General features: G+C 48.5%; 1 protein-coding gene across 1 annotated transcript in view; it reads right to left on the bottom strand.

Moving 5' to 3' along the window:
- tmem8b (transmembrane protein 8B) overlaps positions 1-26,175 on the bottom strand; it is a 203,599-nt gene that overhangs the window by 4,555 nt on the left and 172,869 nt on the right. The window contains exons 8-9 of the mRNA XM_065026934.1: positions 25,489-25,635; positions 10,214-10,330 (exon numbers count right to left, since the gene is read on the bottom strand). Of these exons, the coding sequence (XP_064883006.1) occupies positions 10,214-10,330; positions 25,489-25,635 (264 nt within the window). The remainder of the gene's footprint in view (positions 1-10,213; positions 10,331-25,488; positions 25,636-26,175) is intronic.

Genomic DNA, 26,175 nt, shown 5'->3' with positions numbered 1-26,175 from the left:
GGAGGGGGAGACACCGATAGTTGGGGGAGGGAGGGGAGACAGATAGTTGGGGGAGGGAGGGGAGACAGATAGTTGGGGGAGGGAGGGGGAGACACCGATAGTTGGGGGAGGGAGGGGGAGACAGATAGTTGGGGGAGGGAGGGGGAGACAGATAGTTGGGGAGGGAGGGGGAGACACAGATAGTTGGGGGAGACACAGATAGTTGGGGGAGGGAGGGGGAGACACAGATAGTTGGGGGAGGGAGGGGGAGACAGATAGTTGGGGGAGGGAGGGAGGAGACAGATAGTTGGGGAGAGGGAGGGGGAGACAGATATTTGGGGGAGGGAGGGGGAGACAGATAGTTGGGGAGGGAGGGGGAGACAGATAGTTGGGGGAGGGAGGGGGAGACACAGATAGTTGGGGGAGGGAGGGGGAGACACAGATAGTTGGGGGAGGGAGGGGGGAGACACAGATAGTTGGGGGAGGGAGGGGGGAGACAGATAGTTGGGGGAGGGAGGGGGAGACACAGATAGTTGGGGGAGGGAGGGGGAGACAGATAGTTGGGGGGAGGGAGGGGGAGACAGATAGTTGGGGGAGGGAGGGGGAGACACAGATAGTTGGGGGAGGGAGGGGGAGACACAGATAGTTGGGGGAGGGAGGGGGAGACAGATAGTTGGGGGAGGGAGGGGAGACACAGATAGTTGGGGGAGGGAGGGGGAGACAGATAGTTGGGGGAGGGAGGGGGAGACAGATAGTTGGGGGAGGGAGGGGGAGACACAGATAGTTGGGGGAGGAGGGGGAGACAGATAGTTGGGGAGGGAGGGGAGACACAGATAGTTGGGGAGGAGGGGGAGACAGATATTTGGGGGAGGGAGGGGGAGACAGATAGTTGGGGGAGGGAGGGGAGACAGATAGTTGGGGGAGGGAGGGGGAGACAGATAGTTGGGGGAGGGAGGGGGAGACAGATAGTTGGGGGAGGGAGGGGGGGAGGGAGGGGGGAGACAGATAGTTGGGGAGAGGGAGGGGAGACACAGATAGTTGGGGAGGGAGGGGGAGACAGATAGTTGGGGAGGGAGGGGGAGACACAGATAGTTGGGGAGAGGGAGGGGGAGACAGATATTTGGGGGGAGGGAGGGGGAGACACAGATAGTTGGGGGAGGGAGGGGGAGACAGATAGTTGGGGAGAGGGAGGGGGAGACAGATAGTTGGGGAGAGGGAGGGGGAGACACAGATAGTTGGGGGAGGGAGGGGGAGACAGATAGTTGGGGAGAGGGAGGGGGAGACAGAGATAGTTGGGGGAGGGATGGGGGAGACAGATAGTTGGGGAGGGAGGGGGAGACACCGATAGTTGGGGGAGGGAGGGGGAGACAGATAGTTGGGGGAGGGAGGGGGAGACAGATAGTTGGGGAGGGAGGGGGAGACAGATAGTTGGGGGAGGGGGGGGAGACAGAGATAGTTGGGGGAGGGATGGGGAGACAGATAGTTGGGGGAGGGAGGGGAGACACCGATAGTTGGGGGAGGGAGGGGAGACAGATAGTTGGGGGAGGGAGGGGGAGACAGATAGTTGGGGAGGGAGGGGGAGACACAGATAGTTGGGGGAGGGAGGGGGAGACACAGATAGTTGGGGGAGGGAGGGGGAGACACAGATAGTTGGGGGAGGGAGGGGGAGACAGATAGTTGGGGGAGGGAGGGAGGAGACACAGATAGTTGGGGGAGGGAGGGGGGAGACAGATAGTTGGGGAGAGGGAGGGGGAAGACAGATAGTTGGGGGAGGGAGGGGGAGACAAAGATAGTTGGGGGAGGGAGGGGGAGACAGATAGTTGGGGAGAGGGAGGGGGAGACAGATAGTTGGGGGAGGGAGGGGAGACAGATAGTTGGGGAGAGGGAGGGGGAGACAGATAGTTGGGGAGAGGGAGGGGGAGACAGATAGTTGGGGAGGGAGGGGGAGACAGATAGTTGGGGAGAGGGAGGGGGAGACAGATAGTTGGGGGAGGGAGGGGGAGACAGAGATAGTTGGGGGAGGGAGGGGGAGACAGATAGTTGGGGGGAGGGAGGGGGAGACACCGATAGTTGGGGGGAGGGAGGGGGAGACAGATAGTTGGGGGAGGGAGGGGGAGACAGATAGTTGGGGAGGGAGGGGGAGACACAGATAGTTGGGGGAGGGAGGGGGGGAGACAGATAGTTGGGGGAGGGAGGGGGAGACACAGATAGTTGGGGGAGGGAGGGGAGACACAGATAGTTGGGGGGAGGGAGGGGGAGACAGATAGTTGGGGGAGGGAGGGGGAGACAGATAGTTGGGGAGAGGGAGGGGGAGACAGATAGTTGGGGAGGGAGGGGGAGACAGATAGTTGGGGGAGGGAGGGGGAGACAGATAGTTGGGGGGAGGGAGGGGGAGACAGATAGTTGGGGAGAGGGAGGGGGGGAGACAGATAGTTGGGGGAGGGAGGGGAGACAGATAGTTGGGGAGAGGGAGGGGGAGACAGATAGTTGGGGGAGGGAGGGGGAGACAGATAGTTGGGGAGAGGGAGGGGGAGACAGATAGTTGGGGAGAGGGAGGGGGAGACAGATAGTTGGGGGGAGGAGGGGGAGACAGATAGTTGGGGAGAGGGAGGGGGAGACAGATAGTTGGGGAGAGGGGAGGGGGAGACAGATAGTTGGGGGAGGGAGGGGGAGACAGATAGTTGGGGAGAGGGAGGGAGACAGATAGTTGGGGGGAGGGAGGGGGAGACAGATAGTTGGGGAGAGGGAGGGGGAGACACAGATAGTTGGGGAGAGGGAGGGGGAGACAGATAGTTGGGGAGAGGGAGGGGGAGACAGATAGTTGGGGAGAGGGAGGGGGAGACAGATAGTTGGGAGAGGGAGGGGGAGACAGATAGTTGGGGGAGGGAGGGGAGACAGATAGTTGGGGGAGGGAGGGGGAGACAGATAGTTGGGGAGAGGGAGGGGGAGACAGATAGTTGGGGGAGGGAGGGGGAGACAGATAGTTTTTGAGAGGGAGGGGGAGACAGATAGTTGGGGAGGGAGGGGGGAGACAGATAGTTGGGGGGAGGGAGGGGGAGACAGATAGTTTGGGAGAGGGAGGGGGAGACAGATAGTTGGGGAGGGAGGGGGAGACAGATAGTTGGGGAGAGGGAGGGAGAGACAGATAGTTGGGGAGAGGGAGGGGGAGACAGATAGTTGGGGAGAGGGAGGGGGGAGACAGATAGTTGGGGGAGGGAGGGGGAGACAGATAGTTGAGGGAGAGGGAGGGGGAGACAGATAGTTGGGGAGAGGGAGGGGAGAGACAGATAGTTGGAGAGGGAGGGGGGAGAGGGAGGGGGAGACAGATAGTTGGGGGGGAGGGAGGGGGAGACAGATAGTTGGGGGAGGGAGGGGGAGACAGATAGTTGGGGAGGGAGGGGGGAGACAGATAGTTGGGGAGGGAGGGGAGACAGATAGTTGGGGGAGGGAGGGGGGAGACAGATAGTTGGGGAGAGGGAGGGGGAGACAGATAGTTGGGGAGAGGGAGGGGAGACAGATAGTTGGGGGAGGGAGAGGGGAGACAGGTAGTTGGGGGAGAGGGAGGGAGGGGAGACAGATAGTTGGGGAGAGGGAGGGGGGGGAGACAGATAGTTGGGGGGGAGGGAGGGGGAGACAGATAGTTGGGGGAGGGAGGGGGAGACAGATAGTTGGGGGGAGGGAGGGGGAGACAGATAGTTGGGGAGGGAGGGGAGACAGATAGTTGGGGAGAGGGAGGGGGAGACAGATAGTTGGGGAGAGGGAGGGGGAGACAGATAGTTGGGGAGAGGGAGGGGGGGAGACAGATAGTGGGGGGGGAGGGAGGGAGAGACAGATAGTTGGGGGAGGGAGGGGGAGACAGATAGTTGGGGAGAGGGAGGGGGGGAGACAGATAGTTGGGGGAGGGAGGGGGAGACAGATAGTTGGGGGGAGGGAGGGGGAGACAGATAGTCAGAGGAGGGGAGACAGGGAGAGGGAGGGGGAGACAGATAGTTGGGGGAGGGAGGGAGGGGGAGACAGATAGTTGGGGAGAGGGAGGGGGAGACAGATAGTTGGGGGAGGGAGGGGAGACAGATAGTTGGGGAGAGGGAGGGGGAGACAGATAGTTGGGGAGAGGGAGGGGGAGACAGATAGTTGGGGAGAGGGAGGGGGAGACAGGTAGTTGGGGAGAGGGATAGTTGGGGAGAGGGGGGGAGACAGATAGTTGGGGAGAGGGAGGGGGAGACAGATAGTTGGGGGAGGGAGGGGAGACAGATAGTTGGGGGAGGGAGGGGGAGACAGATAGTTGGGGGAGGGAGGGGGAGACAGATAGTTGGGGAGAGGGAGGGGGAGACAGATAGTTGGGGAGAGGGAGGGGGAGACAGATAGTTGGGGAGAGGGAGGGGGAGACAGATAGTTGGGGAGGGAGGGGGAGACAGATAGTTGGGGAGAGGGAGGGGGGAGACAGATAGTTGGGGAGAGGGAGGGGGAGACAGGTAGTTGGGGAGAGGGGGGGGGAGACAGATAGTTGGGGAGAGGGAGGGGGGAGACAGATAGTTGGGGAGAGGGAGGGGGAGACAGATAGTTGGGGAGAGGGAGGGGGAGACAGATAGTTGGGGGAGGGAGTTGGGGAGGGGAGAGACAGATAGTTGGGGAGAGGGAGGGGGAGACAGATAGTTGGGGAGAGGGAGGGGGAGACACAGATAGTTGGGGGAGGGAGGGGGAGACAGATAGTTGGGGAGAGGGAGGGGGAGACAGGTAGTTGGGGAGAGGGAGGGGGAGACAGATAGTTGGGGGGAGGGAGGGGGAGACAGATAGTTGGGGGAGGGAGGGGGAGACAGATAGTTGGGGAGAGGGAGGGGGGAGACAGATAGAGAGTCAGAGAATAGATCCCAAGCTTCATTAATTAGTAACAAGACACAGATCAATAACACATAATAGTAACAAGACACAGATCAATAACACATAATAGTAACAAGACCACGTGCACCTTAGGAGCAATAGGGGAGTCCATAGAATCAGGAGAAAGGCATCCGACTCTGGGAGTCCCGTTTAACTGATCGCTGTATCTATAGGTCTAGGAACTAGGAGAGAACCGTTTAACTGATCGCTGTATCTATAGGTCTAGGAACTAGGAGAGAACCGTTCAACTGATCGCTGTATCTATAGGTCTAGGAACTAGGAGAGAACCGTTTAACTGATCGCTGTATCTATAGGTCTAGGAACTAGGAGAGAACCGTTTAACTGATCGCTGTATCTATAGGTCTAGGAACTAGGAGAGAACCGTTTAACTGATCGCTGTATCTATAGGTCTAGGAACTAGGAGAGAACCGTTTAACTGATCGCTGTATCTATAGGTCTAGGAACTAGGAGAGAACCGTTTAACTGATCGCTGTATCTATAGGTCTAGGAACTAGGAGAGAACCGTTCAACTGATCGCTGTATCTATAGGTCTAGGAACTAGGAGAGAACCGTTTAACTGATCGCTGTATCTATAGGTCTAGGAACTAGGAGAGAACCGTTTAACTGATCGCTGTATCTATAGGTCTAGGAACTAGAGAGAACCGTTTAACTGATCGCTGTATCTATAGGTCTAGGAACTAGGAGAGAACCGTTTAACTGATCGCTGTATCTATAGGTCTAGGAACTAGGAGAGAACCGTTTAACTGATCGCTGTATCTATAGGTCTAGGAACTAGGAGAGAACCGTTTAACTGATCGCTGTATCTATAGGTCTAGGAACTAGGAGAGAACCGTTCAACTGATCGCTGTATCTATAGGTCTAGGAACTAGGAGAGAACCGTTTAACTGATCGCTGTATCTATTGGTCTAGGAACTAGGAGAGAACCGTTCAACTGATCGCTGTATCTATAGGTCTAGGAACTAGGACATAAACTTCCGCAGTAAATCTAGCACGCTGTATTTGTCCTGTTGTCTTGACAATCTGTTGTTCCACAAGTCCATCTCAATCAAGTATCTTACTCAGCAACACCCACGCCTGACTGAGTGATGTATTGTGTGTGTGTGTGTGTGTGTGTGTGTGTGTGTGTGTGTGTGTGTGTGTGTGTGTGTGTGTGTGTGTGTGTGTGTGTGTGTGTGTGTGTGTGTATATACCAGTGTTTTGCCCTGGGCAGCAATCTCACAGTGAGCTGCTTCCTGCATTTATCCCACTTAGTCTCAGGGGTCTCTGTCATCTCAGTCTCAGGGGTCTCTGTCATCTCAGTCTCAGGGGTCTCTGTCATCTCAGTCTCAGGGGTCTCTGTCATCTCAGTCTCAGGGGTCTCTGTCATCTCAGTTTCAGAGGTCTCTGTCATCTCAGTCTCAGAGGTCTCTGTCATCTCAGTCTCAGGGGTCTCTGTCATCTCAGTCTCTGTCATCTCTGCCATCTCAGTCTCAGGGGTCTCTGTCATCTCAGTCTCAGGGGTCTCTATCATCTCAGTCTCAGGGGTCTCTGTCATCTCAGTCTTAGGGGCCTCTGTCATCTCAGTCTCAGGGGTCTCTGTCATCTCAGTCTCAGGGGTCTCTGTCATCTCAGTCTCAGTGTTAACTGTCATCTCAGTCTCAGGGGTCTCTGTCTTCTCAGTCTCAGGGGTCTCTGTCATCTCAGTCTCAGGGGTCTCTGTCATCTCAGTCTCAAGGGTCTCTGTCATCTCAGTCTCAGGAATGTCAGTCTCAGGAGTCTCTATCATCTCCGTCTCAGGGGTCTCTGTCATCTCAGTTTCTGGGGACTCTGTCATCTCAGTCTCAGGGGTCTCTGTCATCTCAGTCTCAGGGGTCTCTGTCATCTCAGTCTCAGGAGTCTCTGTCATCTCAGTCTCAGGGGTCTCTGTCATCTCAGTCTCTGGGGTCTCTGTCATCTCAGTCTCAGTGTCACACTAGTTGCTGTTACTGGGAGAACATTAGGTTTTATTCATCACTGACTACAGAATATAATTATAATTTATCACTGATTACAGAATATAATTATAATTTATCAGTGACTACAGAATATAATTATAATTTATTGTATGCTTATACACTTCTCAAATGCTTGTTGAACTTGTTATGCACTATTTATGATGACAATGTTTAGTTCACAAATGGATCGAGCACGTTCTCTTTTATAAACTTTACTTCTCAGCACAAATACGATTCGTAGATTACAACATTCATCAGAATATAATTAGATTCGTAGATTACAACATTTATCTCTGCTAACTGTTAGAAGTGGAAGTGAGGATGTTCTTGTTAAGATCAACCAAGTAGAGACAAGAGAACATGTCCCTGTCCCCGTCTCTGTCCCTGTCCCTCTCTCTATCCCTGTCTCTATCCCTGTCTCTGTCTCTGTCCCTGTCTCTGTCTCTGTCCCTGTCCCTGTCTCTGTCCCTGTCTCTGTCTCTGTCCCTGTCCCTGTCCCTGTCTCTGTCTCTGTCCCTGTCCCTGTCCCTGTCCCTGTCTCTGTCTCTGTCCCTGTCCCTGTCTCTGTCTCTGTCTCTGTCCCTGTCTCTGTCCCTGTCCCTGTCTCTGTCTCTGTCCCTGTCTCTGTCTCTGTCTCTGTCCCTGTCCCTGTCTCTGTCCCTGTCCCTGTCTCTGTCTCTGTCCCTGTCCCTGTCTCTGTCCCTGTCCCTGTCTCTGTCCCTGTCTCTGTCTCTGTCTCTGTCCCTGTCCCTGTCCCTGTCTCTGTCTCTGTCCCTGTCCCTGTCTCTGTCCCTGTCTCTGTCTCTGTCCCTGTCTCTGTCCCTGTCTCTGTCTCTGTCCCTGTCCCTGTCCCCGTCTCTGTCCCTGACTACTTTGCAATTTTCTGTGAACTCTTTTCTCTCTCTCTCTCAGTGTTTGGTCTACATAGTCCTTCGTGAAAAGACGAAAGGTCTCCACAAAGGAAAATGTATTTCATGTTAACCACAGTCCTTCACCTTGGCTCAACCTCCTCATCACCTACACACTGTGCTTATAGATGGAATGTGCTTTGTCAGTAACATTCCCACCCCTCATTCTGTTCTCTAACAGACCCTTAACACAAACCCACATCATCTTGCCTGTTGTCTCCTAGGTTACCGATTTACTCTGAGCACAGTATAGAAAAACAGAAGTTCAGAACACTTTGCCGATCTCCGATAACGTGATGAAAAGGGATAGAAACATCGAAAGTTGGATTTGTTTGAATTTGTAAACTTTTATCACCATTCCGTTTGGTTATTACATCTCTGCACCACTTACATACAAACATTTTGTGGATACTTTGTCAATTTAGCAGTCAAGTTTCAAGTCTTAGTGTCACATGAACAACAAGTACAGGGAAATGTATTTCTTGAAAACTCAAACCCAAAACAATGTGATAATCAATATTAATGTATTACTCGGTCCCAGTCTCAAATCTCTGGAATAATTAAACAGGTTTCCCTCAAGAATTTCCCTGTATTAAGCGCCATACATCATTCCTTCATTTCTGACCAGTTTCCCAGTCCCTGCCGATGATAAACATCCCCACAGCATGATGCTGCCACCACCATGCTTCACTGTGGGGATGGTATTCTCAGGGTGATGAGAGGTGTTGGGTTTGCGCCAGATATAGCATTTTCCTTGATGGCCAAAAAGTTCAATTTTAGTCTCATCTGACTCAGGGGTCTCTGTCATTTCAGTGTCAGGGGTCTCTGTCATCTCAGTTCCATATGTTTGGGGAGTCTCCCACATGACTTTTGATGAACACCAAACGTGTTTGCTTATTATTTTTCTTTAAGCCATGGCTTTTTTTCTGGCCACTCTTCCATAAAGCCCAGCTCTGTGGAGTGTACGGCTTAAAGTGGTCCTATGGACAGATACTCCAATCTCCGCTGTGGAGCTTTGTGGCTCCTTCAGGGTTTTCTTTGGTCTCTTTGCTGCCTCTCTGATTAATGCCCTCCTTGCCTGGTCCGTGAGTTTAGGTGGGCGGCCCTCTCTTGGCAGGTTTGTTGTGGTGCCACATTCTTTCAATTTTTTAATAATGGATTTAATGATGCTCTGTGGGATGTTCAAAGTTGGTGATGTTTTTTTATAACCCAACCCTGATCTGTACTTCTCCACAACTTTGTCCCTGACCTGTTTGGAGAGCTCCTTGGTCTTCATGGTGCCGCTTGCTTGGTGGTGCCCCTTGTTTAGTGGTGTTGCAGACTCTGGGGCCTTTCAGAACAGGTGTATATATACTGAGATCTTGTGACAGATCATGTGACACTTAGATTGCAAACAGGTGGACTTTATTTAACTTATTATGTGACTTCTGAAGGTAATTATTTGCACCAGATCTTATTTAGGGGTTCATAGCAAAAGGTAAAAAATAACAAGTTATTTTTTTCATTTCACTTCACCAATTTGGACTATTTTGTGTATGTCCATTACATGACATCCAAATAAAAATCATTTTAAATACCAAGGGGGATGAATACTTTTGCAAGGCACTGCATGTGTGTGGGCGAGTGGGTGTGTAGAGTCAGTATAAATGTAGGAGTGAGAAGATAATGGAGTGAGTGTTTGTGTGTGTGTAGTGTGCAGGGCCCTGTGAGTGGGCAGGGCCCTGTGAGTGGGCAGGGCCCTGTGAGTGGGCAGGGCCCTGTGGGTGGGCAGGGCCCTGTGAGTGGGCAGGGCCCTGTGAGTGTGCAGGGCCCTGTGAGTGGGCAGGGCCCTGTGAGTGGGCAGGGCCCTGTGAGTGGGCAGGGCCCTGTGAGTGGGCAGGGCCCTGTGAGTGGGCATAGAGAGTGCCAAGATGTAAATAAAAGGTCAATGAAGATCCAAGGTAAACTCTGTCTGTGTGGCTATTTTGTCAGCTCTTTATCAGTCAGTATTGCTTGGAGATAGAAGCTGTTCGAGAGCCTGATGGAGTCAGACTTGATGCACCGGTACCTCTTGCCGTGCGGCAGCAGAGAAAATAGTCTATGGCTTGAGTGGTTGGAGTCTTTGACGATTTTCCAGGCCTTCTTTTCACACTGCCTGATAGATGTCCTGGATGGTACACACAACCCTCTCTTGCACCATGCGATCGAGGCCGGTGCTGTTGCCAAGCAGTGATGCAGCCAGTCAATATCAGTGGTAACCAAGCAGTGATACACCCAGTCAGTATCAGTGGTAACCAAGCAGTGATACAGCCAGTCAATATCAGTGGTAACCAAGCAGTGATACAGCCAGTCAATATCAGTGGTAACCAAGCAGTGATACAGCCAGTCAATATCAGTGGTAACCAAGCAGTGATACAGCCAGTCATATACAGACAGAGAGTGGACAAAGGATGTAAGTGTTGGGGACATTCTTACCCAGGCTACAGCCATGATGCCCAGGGCGAAGAGGGACGGTCCCAGGAGGTTCCACAGGCCGTGACGGTCCAACTGGAGAGCCATGGAGAGAGTCATGGCCCCGAGTAAATACAGCACCTGGAGAACGAGGGGAGAGGGTTGAACACCGACAGACAGACAGACAGACAGACAGACAGACAGACAGACAGACAGACAGACAGACAGACAGACAGACAGACAGACAGACAGACAGACAGACAGACAGACAGACAGACAGACAGACAGACAGACAGACAGACAGACAGACAGACAGACAGACAGACAGACAGAGATGATAGAGAGGGTTATTTTATTTATTTATTTCACCTTTATTTAACCAGGTAGGCAAGTTGAGAACAAGTTCTCATTTACAACTGCGACCTGGCCAAGATAAAGCAAAGCAGTGTGACACAAACAACAACACAGAGTTACACATGGAGTAAACAAACATACAGTCAATAATACAGTAGAAAAATAAGTCTATTTACAATGTGAGCAAATGAGGTGAGATAAGGGAGTTAAAGGCAAAAAAGGCCATGGTGGCAAAGTACATACAATATAGCACAATAAAACACTGGAATGGTAGATTTGCAGTGGAAGAATGTGCAAAGTAGAGATAGAAATAATGGGGTGCAAAGGAGCAAAATAAATAAATACAGTAGGGGGAGAGGTAGTTGTTTGGGCTAAATTATAGATGGGCTATGTACAGGTGCAGTAATCTGTGAGCTGCTCTGACAGCTGGTGCTTAAAGCTAGTGAGGGAGATAAGTGTTTCTAGTTTCAGAGATTGTTGTAGTTCGTTCCAGTCATTTGCAGCAGAGAACTGGGAGGAGAGGTGGCCAAAAAATTGGTTATGGGGGTGACCAGAGAGATATACGTGCTGGAGCGCGTGCTACAGGTGGGTGCTGCTATGGTGACCAGCGAGCTGAGATAAGGGGGGACTTTACCTAGCAGGGTCTTGTAGATGACATGGAGCCAGTGGGTTTGGCGACGAGTATGAAGCGATGGCCAGCCAACGAGAGCGTACAGGTCGCAGTGGTGGGTAATATATGGGCCTTTGGTGACCAAACGCATGGCACTGTGATAGACTACATCCAAGTTGTTGAGTAGGTTATTGGAGGCTATTTTGTAAATGACATCGCCGAAGTCGAGGATCGGTAGGATGAACAGTTTTACAAGGGTATGTTTTGCAGCATGAGTGAAGGATGCTTTGTTGCGAAATAGGAATCCAATTCTAGATTTAATTTTGGATTGGAGATGTTTGATGTGGGTCTGGAAGGAGAGTTTACAGTCTAACCAGACACCTAAGTATTTGTAGTTGTCCACATATTCTAAGTCAGAACCGTCCAGAGTAGTGATGCTGGACGGGCGGACAGGTGAGGGCAGTGATCGGTTGAAGAGCATGCATTTAGTTTTACTTGTATTTAAGAGCAGCTGGAGGCCACAGAAGGAGAGTTGTAATGGCATTGAAGCTCGTTTGGAGGGTTGTTAACACAGTGTCCAAAGAAGGGCCAGAAGTATACAGAATGGTGTCGTCTGCGTAGAGGTGGATCAGAGACTCACCAGCAGCAAGAGCGATATCATTGATGTATACAGAGAAGAGAGTCGGCCCAAGAATTGAATCCTGTGGCACCCCCAAAGAGACTGCCAGAGGCCCGGACAACAGGCCCTCCGATTTGACACACTGAACTCTGTCAGAGTCATCTACAAGTCCATGCTAGGTAAAGCTCCGCCTTATCTCAGTTCACTGGTCACGATGGCAACATCCACCCGTAGCACGCGCTCCAGCAGGTGTATCTCACTGATCATCCCTAAAGCCAACACCTCATTTGGCCGCCTTTCCTTCCAGTTCTCTGCTGCCTGTGACTGGAACGAATTGCAAAAATCGCTGAAGTTGGAGACTTTTATCTCCCTCACCAACTTCAAACATCTGCTATCTGAGCAGCTAACCGATCGCTGCAGCTGTACATAGTCTATCGGTAAATAGCCCACCCATTTTTACCTACCTCATCCCCAAACTGTTTTTATTTATTTTACTTTTCTGCTCTTTTGCGCACCAGTATCTCTACCTGTACATGACCATCTGATCATTTATCACTCCAGTGTTAATCTGCAAAATTGTAATTATTCGCCTACCTCCTCATGCCTTTTGCACATAACGTATATAGACTCTTTTTTTCTCTACTGTGTTATTGACTTATTAATTGTTTACTCCATGTGTAACTCTGTGTTGTCTGTTCACACTGCTATGCTTTATCTTGGCCAGGTCGCAGTTACAAATGAGAACTTGTTCTCAACTAGCCTACCTGGTTAAATAAAGGTGTTCTCAACTAGCCTACCTGGTTAAATAAAGGTGTTCTCAACTAGCCTACCTGGTTAAATAAAGGTGTTCTCAACTAGCCTACCTGGTTAAATAAAGGTGAAATAAAAAATAAAAATAAAAAGAGAAGTAGTTGGTGAACCAGGCGAGGCAGTCATTTGAGAAACCAAGGCTGTCGAGTCTGCCGATGAGGATGTGGTGGTTGACAGAGTTGAAAGCCTTGGCCAGATCAATGAATACGGCTGCACAGTATTGTCTTTTATCGATGGCGGTTATGATATCGTTTAGGACCTTGAGCGTGGCTGAGGTGCACCCATGACCAGCTCGGAAACCAGATTGCACAGCGGAGAAGGTACGGTGGGATTCAAAATGGTCAGTGATCTGTTTAACTTTTCTAACTGCCTGGTTGGTTTCTAGCTTCCCTGAAAAGTTGCATATCACGGGGGGTGTTCGATGCTAATGCAGAACGCCATAGGATGTTTTTGTGTTGGTTAAGGGCAGTCAGGTCTGGGGAGAACCAAGGGCTATATCTGTTCCTGGTTCTACATTTCTTGAATGGGGCATGTTTATTTAAGATGTTGAGGAAGGCATTTAAAAAAAATATCCAGGCGTCCTCTACCGACGGGATGAGGTCAACATCCTTCCAGGATACCCCGGCCAGGTCGATTAGAAAGGGATGAGGTCAACATCCTTCCAGGATACCCCGGCCAGGTCGATTAGAAAGGGATGAGGTCAACATCCTTCCAGGATACCCCGGCCAGGTCGATTAGAAAGGGATGAGGTCAACATCCTTCCAGGATACCCCGGCCAGGTCGATTAGAAAGGGATGAGGTCAACATCCTTCCAGGATACCCCGGCCAGGTCGATTAGAAAGGCTCGATGAAGTGTTTTACGGTGTGTTTGCCAGTGATTAGTACCAGTGATGACTAGAGGTCGTTTGACCGCTGACCCATTACAGATGCAGTCAATGAGGCAGTGACCGCTGACCCATTACAGATGCAGTCAATGAGGCAGTGACCGCTGAACCATTACGGATGCAGTCAATGAGGCAGTGACCGCTGACCCATTACAGATGCAGTCAATGAGGCAGTGACCGCTGACCCATTACAGATGCAGTCAATGAGGCACGCTGAGATCAGAGAGGTGTATTTAGCGGATGATATCTTTCAATTTCAGCCGCTGCCATTTCCGGTCACAACTTGCAGACTTGTTTACGAGTTGCTGTGCGTTTTGTTGCTAACCTTACTTTGCTACCTGACAACTTTACGGTTTTTACTTTTTAATTACCGTTTATATTTTTGTTTTTTCCCTCAACTTTTTCACTCCGGACGCTTTATCTGGACATGGTTCGTCAGGACCTCCAACAGCCGAAGCTAAATAGTAACTTTAACATGATGCCTTCTAATTGCAGTCGCTGTACTCGCCTTACGGCGAGGATAGCTGTGCTACAAGCCCAGCTTCAGACGCAATCGTTAGGCAAGGGTACTTTAAGTGTAGGAAAGGATGAAACAGCGTCTGCGCCACCAGTAAGTACAGATAGTAACGTTAGTATAAATCCCCTCGCACAGTCCCCGCAGCCGGACAGCTTTCTCATGGCTTCTGGAAGGAAATGCTGTAGGAATGCTCAACTGGTGTCGCTCATTCAGCCGACAGAAACTTTCAACCGGTTTTCCCCATTAAGCAGCGAGTCGGAGTCTGAGGCCGAGCCTTCTCTTGTCTCTACTCCTCCCGTTACGGGGTCTGAGACGCCGAAGCTTCCCACCATTAGCTCTGACAAATTGAAAACCCTAGTCAGTGGTGACTCCATTACCCGCAGTATTAGACTTAAAACGAATCATCCAGCGATCATACACTGTTTACCCGGGGGCAGGGCTACCGACGTTAAGGCTAATCTGTTTACCAGGGGGCAGGGCTACCGACGTTAAGGCTAATCTGTTTACCAGGGGGCAGGGCTACCGACGTTAAGGCTAATCTGTTTACCAGGGGCAGGGCTACCGACGTTAAGGCTAATCTGTTTACCAGGGGCAGGGCTACCGACGTTAAGGCTAATCTGTTTACCAGGGGGCAGGGCTACCGACGTTAAGGCTAATCTGTTTACCAGGGGGCAGGGCTACCGACGTTAAGGCTAATCTGTTTACCAGGGGGCAGGGCTACCGACGTTAAGGCTAATCTGTTTACCAGGGGGCAGGGCTACCGACGTTAAGGCTAATCTGATGATGGTGCTGGCTAAAGCTAAAACTGGCGAGTGTAGAGAGAATAGAGATATTGTTATCCACGTCGGCACCAACGATGTTAGGATGAAACAGTCAGAGATCACCAAGTGCAACATAGCTTCAGCGTGTAAATCAGCTAGAAAGATGTGTCGGCATCGAGTAATTGTCTCTGGCCCCCTCCCAGTTATGGGGAGTGATGAGCTCTACAGCAGTCTAACAACTCAATCGCTGGTTGAAAACTGTTTTCTGCCCCTCCCAAAAGATAGAATTTGTCGATAATTGGCCCAATTTCTGGGACTCACCGACAAACAGGACCAAGCCTGACCTGCAGAGGAGTGACGGACTCCATCCTAGCTGGAGGGGTGCTCTCATCTTATCTGCCAACATAGACAGGGCTCTAACTCCTCTAGCTCCACAATGAGATAGAATGCAGGCCAGGCAGCAGGCTGTTAGCCAGCCTGCCAGCATAGTCGAGTCTGCCACCAGCACAGTCAGTGTAGTCAGCTCAGCTATCCCCATTGAGACCGCGTCTGTGCCTCGACCTAGGTTGGGAAAAACTAAACATGGCGGTGTTCGCCTTAGCAATCTCACTAGGATAAAGACCACCTCCATTCCTGTCATTATTGAAAGAGATCAAGATACCGCACATCTCAAAATAGGGCTACTTAATGTTAGATCCCTTACTTCAAAGGCACACCATCACACCATCAGACTGGCTGCACCATCAGGCTGCACCATCAGACTGGCTGCACCATCAGACAGGCTGCACCATCAGGCTGCACCGTCAGACTGCACCATCAGACTGGCTGCACCATCAGACTGGCTGCACCATCAGACTGCACCATCAGACTGGCTGCACCATCAGACTGCACCATCAGACTGGCTGCACCATCAGACTGCACCATCAGACTGGCTGCACTATCAGACTGCACCATCAGACTGCACCATCAGACTGGCTGCACCATCAGACTGCACCATCAGACAGGCTGCACCATCAGGCTGCACCCTCAGACTGGCTGCACCATCAGACTGGCTGCACCATCAGACAGGCTGCACCATCAGGCTGCACCCTCAGACAGGCTGCACCATCAGGCTGCACCCTCAGACTGGCTGCACCATCAGACTGGCTGCACCATCAGGCTGCACCATCAGGCTGCACCATCAGACTGGCTGCACCATCAGACTGGCTGCACCCTCAGACTGGCTGCACCCTCAGACTGGCTGCACCATCAGACTGCACCATCAGACTGGCTGCACCATCAGACTGCACCATCAGACTGGCTGCACCATCAGACTGCACCATCAGACTGCACCATCAGACTGGCTGCACCATCAGACTGCACCATCAGACAGGCTGCACCATCAGGCTGCACCCTCAGACTGGCTGCACCATCAGACTGGCTGCACCATCAGACAGGCTGCACCATCAGGCTGCACCCTCAGACTGGCTGCACCATCAGACTGGCTGCACCCTCAGACTGGCTGCACCATCAGGCTGCACCATCAGACTGGCTGCACCCTCAGACTGGCTGCACCCTCAGACTGGCTGCACCATCAGACTGCACCATCAGACTGGCTGCACCATCAGACTGGCTGCACTATCAGACTGCACCATCAGACTGGCTGCACCATCAGACTGCACCATCAGACTGGCTGCACCATCAGACTGCACCATCAGACTGGCTGCACCATCAGGCTGGCTGCACCATCAGGCTGCACTATCAGTCTGGCTGCACCATCAGGCTGCACCATCAGGCTGGCTCTACCATCAGACTGGCTGCACCATCAGGCTGGCTGCAACATTAGGCTGCACCATCAGTCTGGCTGCACCATCAGGCTGCACCATCAGACTGGCTGCACCATCAGGCTGGCTGCACCATCAGGCTGCACCATCAGGCTGCACCATCAGAGTGGCTGCACCATCAGGCTGCACCATCAGGCTGCACCATCAGAGTGGCTGCACCATCAGACTGGCTGCACCATCAGACTGCACCATCAGACTGCACCATCAGGCTGCACCATCAGGCTGTCTGCACCATCAGGCTGTCTGCACCATCAGGCTGCACCATCAGGCTGCACCATCAGACTAGCTGCACCATCAGACTAGCTGCACCATCAGACTGCACCATCAGGCTGGCTACACCATCAGGCTGTAGCAGTGGGCAGTTTACATTATACTTCTAGCAGGTGCTGATCACTCACTCACTCACACACACACACACACACACACACACACACACACACACACACACACACACACACACACACACACACACACACACACACACACACACACACACACACACACACACACACACACACACACACACACACAGACAAAGCTCTCCTCCCCTGCCAGTCTGACATGTGTGATTTGATTAGTGGCTGCGTTTTGCACTGCTCAGCAAAATGAAAACCTCTAGAAGACAACAGATGTTTGGTCGGGCACTCTCTCTTTCCCTCTTTCGCTCTCTCTCTCTCTCTCAATATTTCTTCATCACTCTCTCCACTTCTCTCCCTTTCTCTCTCTCTCACTTTGTCACTGATTTTGTCTCTGTCAGTGAGACAGAAGGAGAGAGGGATGGAGAGAGGTAGAGCGAGAAGAAGGGAGGAAGTTCCTGCTAGTGTTTAATGTTGAATACAGCAGAATGTCAACAACCAGAGAATAAACGGTGACAGATTACTGACAGATTACTGACAGATTACTGACAGATTACTGACTCCTATATCTTTGTATCAACTTATCTACTTCTCTCTAATGTGAAGCTGGTTCTACTGTATGTCTCTGTAATGTGTAGATTAACTATGGAGATGAACTATTCTGAACAAAAATATGAACACAACATGTAAAGTGTTGATCCCATGGTTTCATGAGCTGAAATAACAGATCAGAGAAATGTTCCATACTCACTTATTTCTCTTAAATTGTTTTGTTGTGGACAAATGTGTTTACATCCCTGTTAGTGAGCATTTCTACATTACCAAGATAATCCACCCCCCTCACAGGTGTGGCATATCAAGAAGCTGATTATTAAACAGCATGATCATTACAAAGGTGCACCTTGTGCTGGGGACAATAAAAGCCCGATCTAAAATGTTTTGTCACACAACACAATGCCACAGATGTCTCAAGTTGAGGGAGCGTGCAATTGGCATGCTGACTGCAGGAATGTCCACCAGAGCTGTTGCCAAAGAAATACATTTTAATTTCTCTACCATAAGCCGCCTCTCCTACGTCATTTAAGAGAATTTGGCAGTACGTCCAACCGGCCTCATAACCGCAGACCACGTGTAACAACGCCAGCCCAGGACCTCCACATCCGGCTTCATCACCTGCAGGATCGTCTAAGAGCAACAACCCGGACAGCTGATTTGCATAACTGAAGAATTTCTGCTCAGACTTTCAGAAACCGTCCCAGGGAAGAGCGTCTTGACCTGGTACCATCATACCAAACTTCAGTTGTTGTGTAACAGGGTTGAAATAGACATCTTTAGTTGTATGAGTTGTCATATTTAAGCAGCCAGGTTATGTACAGTATGTGGAGCCATCTGTTGTATTATGTGAGTATACACATCCCTGTATAAATATAAATATATATATATATTGTACACAGTTGAAGTCGAAAGTTTACATACACTTAGGTTGGCGTCATTAAAACTTGTTTTTCATTCACTCCACAAATGTCTTGTTGACAAACTATAGTTGTGGCAAGTCAGGTTATGACATCTACTTTGTGCATGACACAAGTCATTTTCCCAACATTTTTTTTTACAGACAGATTATTCCAGTGGATCAGAAGTTTACATACACTAAGTTGACTGTGCCTTTAAACAGCTTGGAAAATTCCAGAAATTGACTTTAGAAGCTTCTGATAGGCTAATTGACATCATTTGAGTCAAACTCGGTGTCTCTTTGCTTGACATCATGGGTAAATCAAAGGAAATCAGCCAAGACCTCCGAAAACAAATTGTAGACCTCCATAAATTTGGTTCATCCTTGGGAGCAATTTCCAAACAGCTGAAGGTACCATGTTCATTTATACAAACAATAGTATGGAAGTATAAACACCATGGGACCACGCAGCCGTCATACTGCTCAGGAAGGAGACGCGTTCTGTCTCCTAGAGATGAAAGTACTTATGTGTGAAAAGTGCAAATCAATTCCAGAACAACAGCAGAGGACCTTGTGAAGATGCTGGAGGAAACAGGTACAAAAGTATATATATCCACAGTAAAACAAGTCCTATATCGACATAACCTGAAATGCCACTCAGCAAGGAGGAAGCCACTGTTCCAAAATCGCCATAAAAAAAGCCAGACTACGGTTTGCAACTGCACATGGGGACAAAGATCGTACTTTTTGGTCTGATGAAACTGTTTGGCCATAATAACCATTGTTATGTTTGGAGGAAAAAGTGGGATGCTCGCAAGCCGAAGAACACCATCCCAACCGTGTAGCATGGGGGTGGCAGCATCATGTTGTGGGGGTGCTTTGCTGCAGGAGGGACTGGTGCACTTCACAAAATAGATGGCATCATGAGAAAGGAAAATTATTTGGATATATTGAAGCAACTTCTCAAGACATCAGTCAGGAAGTTAAAGCTTGGTCGCAAATGGGTCTTCCAAATGGACAATGACCCGAAGCAGACATCCAAAGTTGTGGCAAAATGGGACAACAAAGTCAAGGTATTGGAGTGACCATCACAAAGCCCTGACCTCAATCCTACAGAAAGTTTGAGGGCATAACTGAAAAAGTGTGTGCAAGTAAGAAGGCCTACAAACCTGATTCAGTTACACCAGCTCTGTCAGGAGGAATGGGCCAAAATTCACCCAAATTATTGTGGGAAGCTTGTAGAAGGCTACCCGAAACATTTGACCCAAGATAAACAATTTAAAGGCAATGCTATCAAATACTAATTGAGAATGTAAACTTCTGACCCACTGGGAATGTGATGAAAGAAATAAAAGGCTGAAATAAATCATTCCCTCTACTATAATTCTGACATTTCACATTCTTAAAATGAAGTGGTCATCCTAACTGACCTACAACAGGGGATTAATATATTTGGCTAAGGTGTATGTAAACTTCTGACTTCAACTGGATATAACTATATATATATTTATATATGTGTGTTTAAATAAAGTTTTCTAAAATTAGTAGAGTTCTGGTCAAAGGGTTGTTAAACTCTTGATTGAGATTCCATGGTGGGTTTGCAGTTGTTCTGAAGTTTACACATTGTTGTGGTTGCAGAATAAACCGTGAAAGAGAACAGCACTGTGTCCTTTGTCTGTCTGTCTGACGATGAGCCATATGGGAGCATGATAATGCACGGCCCCATGTCATCTGAACACAATTCCTAGAAGCTAAAAATGTCCCAGTTCTTCCATGGCCTGCATACTCACCAGACATATCACCTATTGGGCATGTTTGGGATGCTCTGGATCAATGTGTACGACAGAGTGTTCCAGTTCCTGCCTAAATCCACCAACTTCTCACAGCCATTGAAGAGGAGTCCAGCAACTTCGCACAGAGGAGTGGGACAACATTCCACAGGCCACAATCAACAGCCTGATCAACTCTATGTGAAGGAGATGTGTCAAGCTGCATGAGGCAAATCATGGTCATACCAGATACTGACTGGTTTTCTGATCCACTCCCCTACCTTTTTTTAAAGGTATCTGTGACCATCAGAGTCATATCTGTATTCCCAGTCATGTGAAATCCATAGATTAGGGCCTAAAATTAGTTCATTTCAATTGACTGTAACTCGGTTAAATATTTGAAATTGTTGCATGTGGCATTTAGATTTTTTGTGTAATATTGTAATTTTGGCCAACAATTTACCTACTTATTTTGTCATTCTGTTGAACCCCTATTTGATGTCATATGTTTGTTTAGTGTATATATAGTATATATATATTAGTATGAATGTGGAAGATACATTAAAACAACATAGACACACTACTACTACATAATACACACATTAATCATTTACATCAGTGCATTAGGAAAGTATTCAGACCCCTTGAATTTTTCCACATCTTGTTATGTTACAGCCTTATTCTAAAACTGATTAAATTGTTTTCCCCCCTCATCAATCTAGACACAATAACCCATAACAACAAAGCAAAAATAGGATTTTAGAAATGTTTGCAAATGTACTACAAATAAAAAACTGAAATATTACATTTACATAAGTATTCAGACCCTTTGCTCAGTACTTTTGTTGAAGCACCTTTGACAGTGATCACAGCCTTGAGCCTGGGGAGTTTATCCCATTATTCTCTGCAGATCATCTCAAGCTCTGTCCGGGTCGCTGCACAGCTATTTTCAGGTCTCTCCAGAGATGTTATATCAAGTTCAGGTCCGGGCTCTGGTTGGGCCATTCAATAACATTTAAAGACTTGTCTCAACGCCTGTTTTGTCTTGGCTGTGTGCTTAGGGTCATTGTCCTGTTGGAAAGGAGAACCTTCGCCCAAGTCTGAGGTCCTGAGTGCTCTGGAGCAGGTTTTCACCAAGGATCTCTCTGTACTTTTCTCCGTTCATCTTTCCCTCGATCCTGACTAGTCTCCCAGTCCTTGCTGCTGAAAACATTCCCACAGAATGATGTTGCCACCACCATGCTTCACCGTAGGGATGGTGCCAGGTTTCCTTCAGATGTGATGCTTTGCATTCAGGCCAAAGAGTTCAATCTTGGTTTCATCAGACCAGAGAATCTTGTTTCTCATGGTCTGAGAGTCCTGTTGGCGCCTTTTGGCAAACTCCAAGCAGGCTGTCATGTGCCTTTTACTGAAGAGTGGCTTCCGTCTGGCCCCTCTACCATAAAGGCCTGATTGGTGGAGTGCTGCAGAGACGTTTGTCCTTCTGGAAGGTTCTCCCATCTCCACAGAGGAACTCTGGAGCTCTGTCAGAGTGACCATCGGGTTATTGGTCACCTCCCTGACCAAGGCCTTTCTACCCTGATTGTTCAGTTTGGCCGGGCGGCCAGCTCTAGGAAGAGTCTTGGTGGATCCAAACTTCTTCCATTTAAGAATGATGGAGGCCACTGTGTTCTTGGGGACCTTCAATGCTGCAGAAATGTTTTGGTACCCTTCCCCAGATCTGTGCCTCGACACAATCCTGTCTTGGAGCTCTACGGACAATTCCTTTGACCTCATGGCTTGGTTTTTGCTCTGACATGCACTGTCAACTGTGGGACCTTATATAGACAGGTGTGTATCTTTCCAAATCATGTCCAATCAATTGAATTTACCACAGGTGGACTCCAATCGATTGTATTGGTCACATACACATGGTTAGCAGATGTTAATGCGAGTGTAAAGAAATGCTTGTGCTTCTAGTCCCGGCAGTGCAGTAATATCTAACAAGTAATCTAACAATTACCCAACAACTACCTAAAACACACAAATCTAAATAAGTGAATGAGAATATGTACATATAAAGATATGGATGAGTGATGGTACAGAACGGCATAGGCAAGATGCAGTAGATGGTATAGAGTACAGTATATACATATGATATGAGTAATGTAGGGTATGTAAACATTATATAAAGTGGCATTGTTTAAAGTGGCTAGAGATGCATTTATTACATCCAATTTCCATTATTAAAGTGGCTGTAGTTGAGTCAGTGTGTTGGCAGCAGCCACTCAATGTTAGTGATGGCTGGTTAACAGTGATGGCCTTGAGATAGAAGCTGTTTTTCAGTCTCTCGGTCCCAGCTTTGATGCACCTGTACTGACCTCGCCTTCTGGATGATAGCGGGGTGAACAGGCAGAGGCTCGGGTGGTTGATGTCCTTGATGATTGCGATTGCGCCGTCTGTGGACCTATTGGGGCGGTACGCAAATTGGAGTGGGTCTAGGGTGTCAGGTAGGGTGGAGGTGATATGGTCCTTGACTAGTCTCTCAAAGCACTTGATGACGGAAGTGAGTGCTACAGGGCGATAGTCATTTAACTCAGTTAACTTAGCTTTCTAGGGCACAGGAACAATGTTGGCCGTCTTGAAGCATGTGGGGACAGCAGACTGGGATAAGGATTGATTGAATATGTCCGTAAACACACCAGCCAGCTGGTCTGTGCATGCTCTGAGGACGTGGCTGGGGATGCCGTCTGGGCCGGCAGCCTTGCAAGGGTTAACACGTTAAAATGTTTTACTCATGTTGGCTGCGGTGAAGGAGAGCACGCAGGTTTTGGTAGCAGGCCGTGTCAGTGGCACTGTATTGTTCTTAAAGCGAGCAAAGAAGTTGTTTAGTTTGTCTGGGAGCAAGACGTCGGTATCCACGACGGGGCTGGGATTTTTTTGTAATCCATGATTGATTGTAGACCCTGCCACATACGTCTCGTGTCTGAGCAGTTGAATTGCGACTCTATATTGTCTCTATACTGACACTTAGCTTGTTTGATTGCCTTGCGGAGGGAAATAGCTACACTGTTTGCATTCGGTCATGTTTCCGGTCGCCTTGCCCTGAATAAAAACAGTGGTTCGCGCTTTCAGTTTTGCGTGAATGCTGCCATCAATCCATGGTTTCTGGTTGGGGAAGGTTTTAATAGTCACCGTGGGTACAACATCACCAATGCACTTGCTAATAAACTCGCTCACCGAATCAGCGTATACATCAATCTTGTTGTCTGAGGCTATCCAGAACATATCCCAGTCCACGTGATCGAAGCAATCTTGAAGCTTGGAATCAGATTGGTCAGACCAGCGTTGAACAGACCTGAGCACGGGCGTTTTTTAGTTTCTGTCTATAGGCTGGGAGCAACAAAATGGAGTCATGGTCAGATTTGCCAAAAAAGAGTGCGAGGGAGGGCTTTGTATGCATCACGGAAGTTAGAGTAACAATGATTCAGAATTGCCAGCCCGGGTCGGCATTCGATATGCTGATAAAAATTAGGGAGCCTTGTTTTCAGATTAGCTTTGTTAAAATCCCCAGCTACATTAAATGCAGCCTCCGGATATGTGGTTTCCAGTTTACATAGTCCAATGAAGTTCTTTCAGGGCCGTCGAGGTGTCTGCTTGGGGGGGATATACACGACTGTGATTATAATCGAAGGGAATTCTCTTGGTAGATAATGTGGTCGGCATTTGATTGTAAGGAATTCTAGGTCAGGTGAACACAAGGACATTGAGTTCCTGAATATTGTTATGATCACACCACAACTTGTTAATCATTAGGCATACACCCCCGCCCTTCTTCTTACCAGAGAGATGTTTGTTTCTGTCGGCGCGATGCATGAAGAAACCGGGTGGCTGTACCGAATCTGATAACGTATCCAGAGTGAGCCATGTTTCTGTGAAACAGAGAACGTTACAGTCTCTGATGTCTCTCTGGAAGGCAACCCTTGTTCGAATTTCATCTACCTTGTTGTCAAGAGATTGTCACGAGACTGGACATTAGCGAGTAGTAAACTCGGGAGCAGTGAGCAATGAGCCCGTCTACGGAGCCACACCAGAAGACCGCAAGACCGCTCCGTCTGCCCCTTCTGCGGCGCCGTTGTTTTGGGTCGCCTACTGGGATCTGATCCATTGTTCTGGGTGGTGGTCCAAACAGAGGATCCGCTTCGGGAAAGTCGTATTCCTGGTCGTAATGTTGGTAAGTTGACGTTGCTCTTATATCCTGTAGTTCTTCCCGGCTGTATGTAGTAAGACTTAAGATTTTCTGGGGTAACAATGTATGAAATCATACATAAAAAAACTAAATACTGCACAGTTTCTTGAGAACATGAAGCGAGGCGACCATCTCTGTCGGCGCCATCCTTGTGCACAATTTTGAGTCTCATAGCAAAGGATCTGAATACTTATATAAGTAAGGTATTTCTGTTTTTAAATTTTTAATACATTTGCAAAAATGTCTAAAAACCTGTTTCCGCTTTGTCATTATAGGGTATTGTGATGTCATTATGGGGTATTGTGATGTCATTATGGGGTATTGTGATGTCATTATGGGGTATTGTGATGTCATTATGGGGTATTGTAATGTCATTATGGGGTATTGTGATGTCATTATGGGGTATTGTGATGTCATTATGGGGTATTGTGATGTCATTATGGGGTATTGTGATGTCATTATGGGGTATTGTGATGTCATTATGGGGTATTGTGATGTCATTATGGGGTATTGTAATGTCATTATGGGGTATTGTGATGTCATTATGGGGTATTGTGATGTCATTATGGGGTATTGTGATGTCATTATGGGGTATTGTAATGTCATTATGGGGTATTGTGATGTCATTATGGGGTATTGTGATGTCATTATGGGGTATTGTAATGTCATTATGGGGTATTGTGATGTCATTATGGGGTATTGTGATGTCATTATGGGGTATTGTGATGTCATTATGGGGTATTGTGATGTCATTATGGGGTATTGTGTGTACATTGGTGAGAAAAAAATACATTTTATACATTTTAGAAAAAGTCTGTAATGTAACAAAATGTGTTAAAAGTCAAGGGGTCTGAATACTTTCTGAAGGCCATGTACATAAAACAGGAGGCTGCTGAGGGGAGAACGTCTCATAATAATGTCCTGAATGGAGAGAATGCCATTAAAGACCTGGACACCATGTGTTTGATGTATTTGACACCGTTCCACTATGCCACTTCAGCCATTACCACCAGCCCGTCCTCCCCAATTAAGGTGCCACCAACCCCCTGTGATACATAACTAACCTGTTTGATGATAGACTTAAACCTGGGCATAGAGTTGGATAGAGCACTAACCTGTTTAATGATAGACTTGAGCCGGGCCATAGAGATGACGGTGACCCAGACAGACATGAGGGAACCCAGAAAGTCACAGAACTGGAGAACATCGTATTCCATGATACAAAACACCACGATACCAGGCTGGTCACACGCATGGTAGAACTGAAATTATACACAATATATAATATTAAATACTGTGGCATTGTAGAACTAGAATAGAACACAGTTAAGAAAATAATAATACAAAGAATAATATAAGAATACCTAGGATAGGATAAAGTAATCCTTCTCCCCCTTAAAATACCTAGATGCACTATTGTAAAGTGGCTGTTCCACTGGATGTCATAAGGTGAAAGCACCAATTTGTAAGTCGCTCTGGATAAGAGCGTCTGCTAAATGACTTAAATGTAAATGTAAATGTACCAGGTAGTAACATGACTATATACAGGAAGTACCAGGTAGTAACATGACTATATACAGGAAGTACCAGGTAGTAACATGACTATATACAGGAAGTACCAGGTAGTAACATGACTATATACAGGAAGTACCAGGTAGTAACATGACTATATACAGGAAGTACCAGGTAGTAACATGACTATATACAGGAAGTACCAGGTAGTAACATGACTATATACAGGAAGTACCAGGTAGTAACATGACTATATACAGGAAGTACCAGGTAGTAACATGACTATATAC

Source organism: Oncorhynchus nerka, linkage group LG13 (assembly GCF_034236695.1).
Source record: "Oncorhynchus nerka isolate Pitt River linkage group LG13, Oner_Uvic_2.0, whole genome shotgun sequence".
Taxonomy (NCBI): Eukaryota; Metazoa; Chordata; class Actinopteri; order Salmoniformes; family Salmonidae; genus Oncorhynchus; species Oncorhynchus nerka.
The sequence above is the reverse complement of the archived record's forward strand: the minus strand, read 5'-3'. Positions and strand labels throughout refer to the sequence as shown.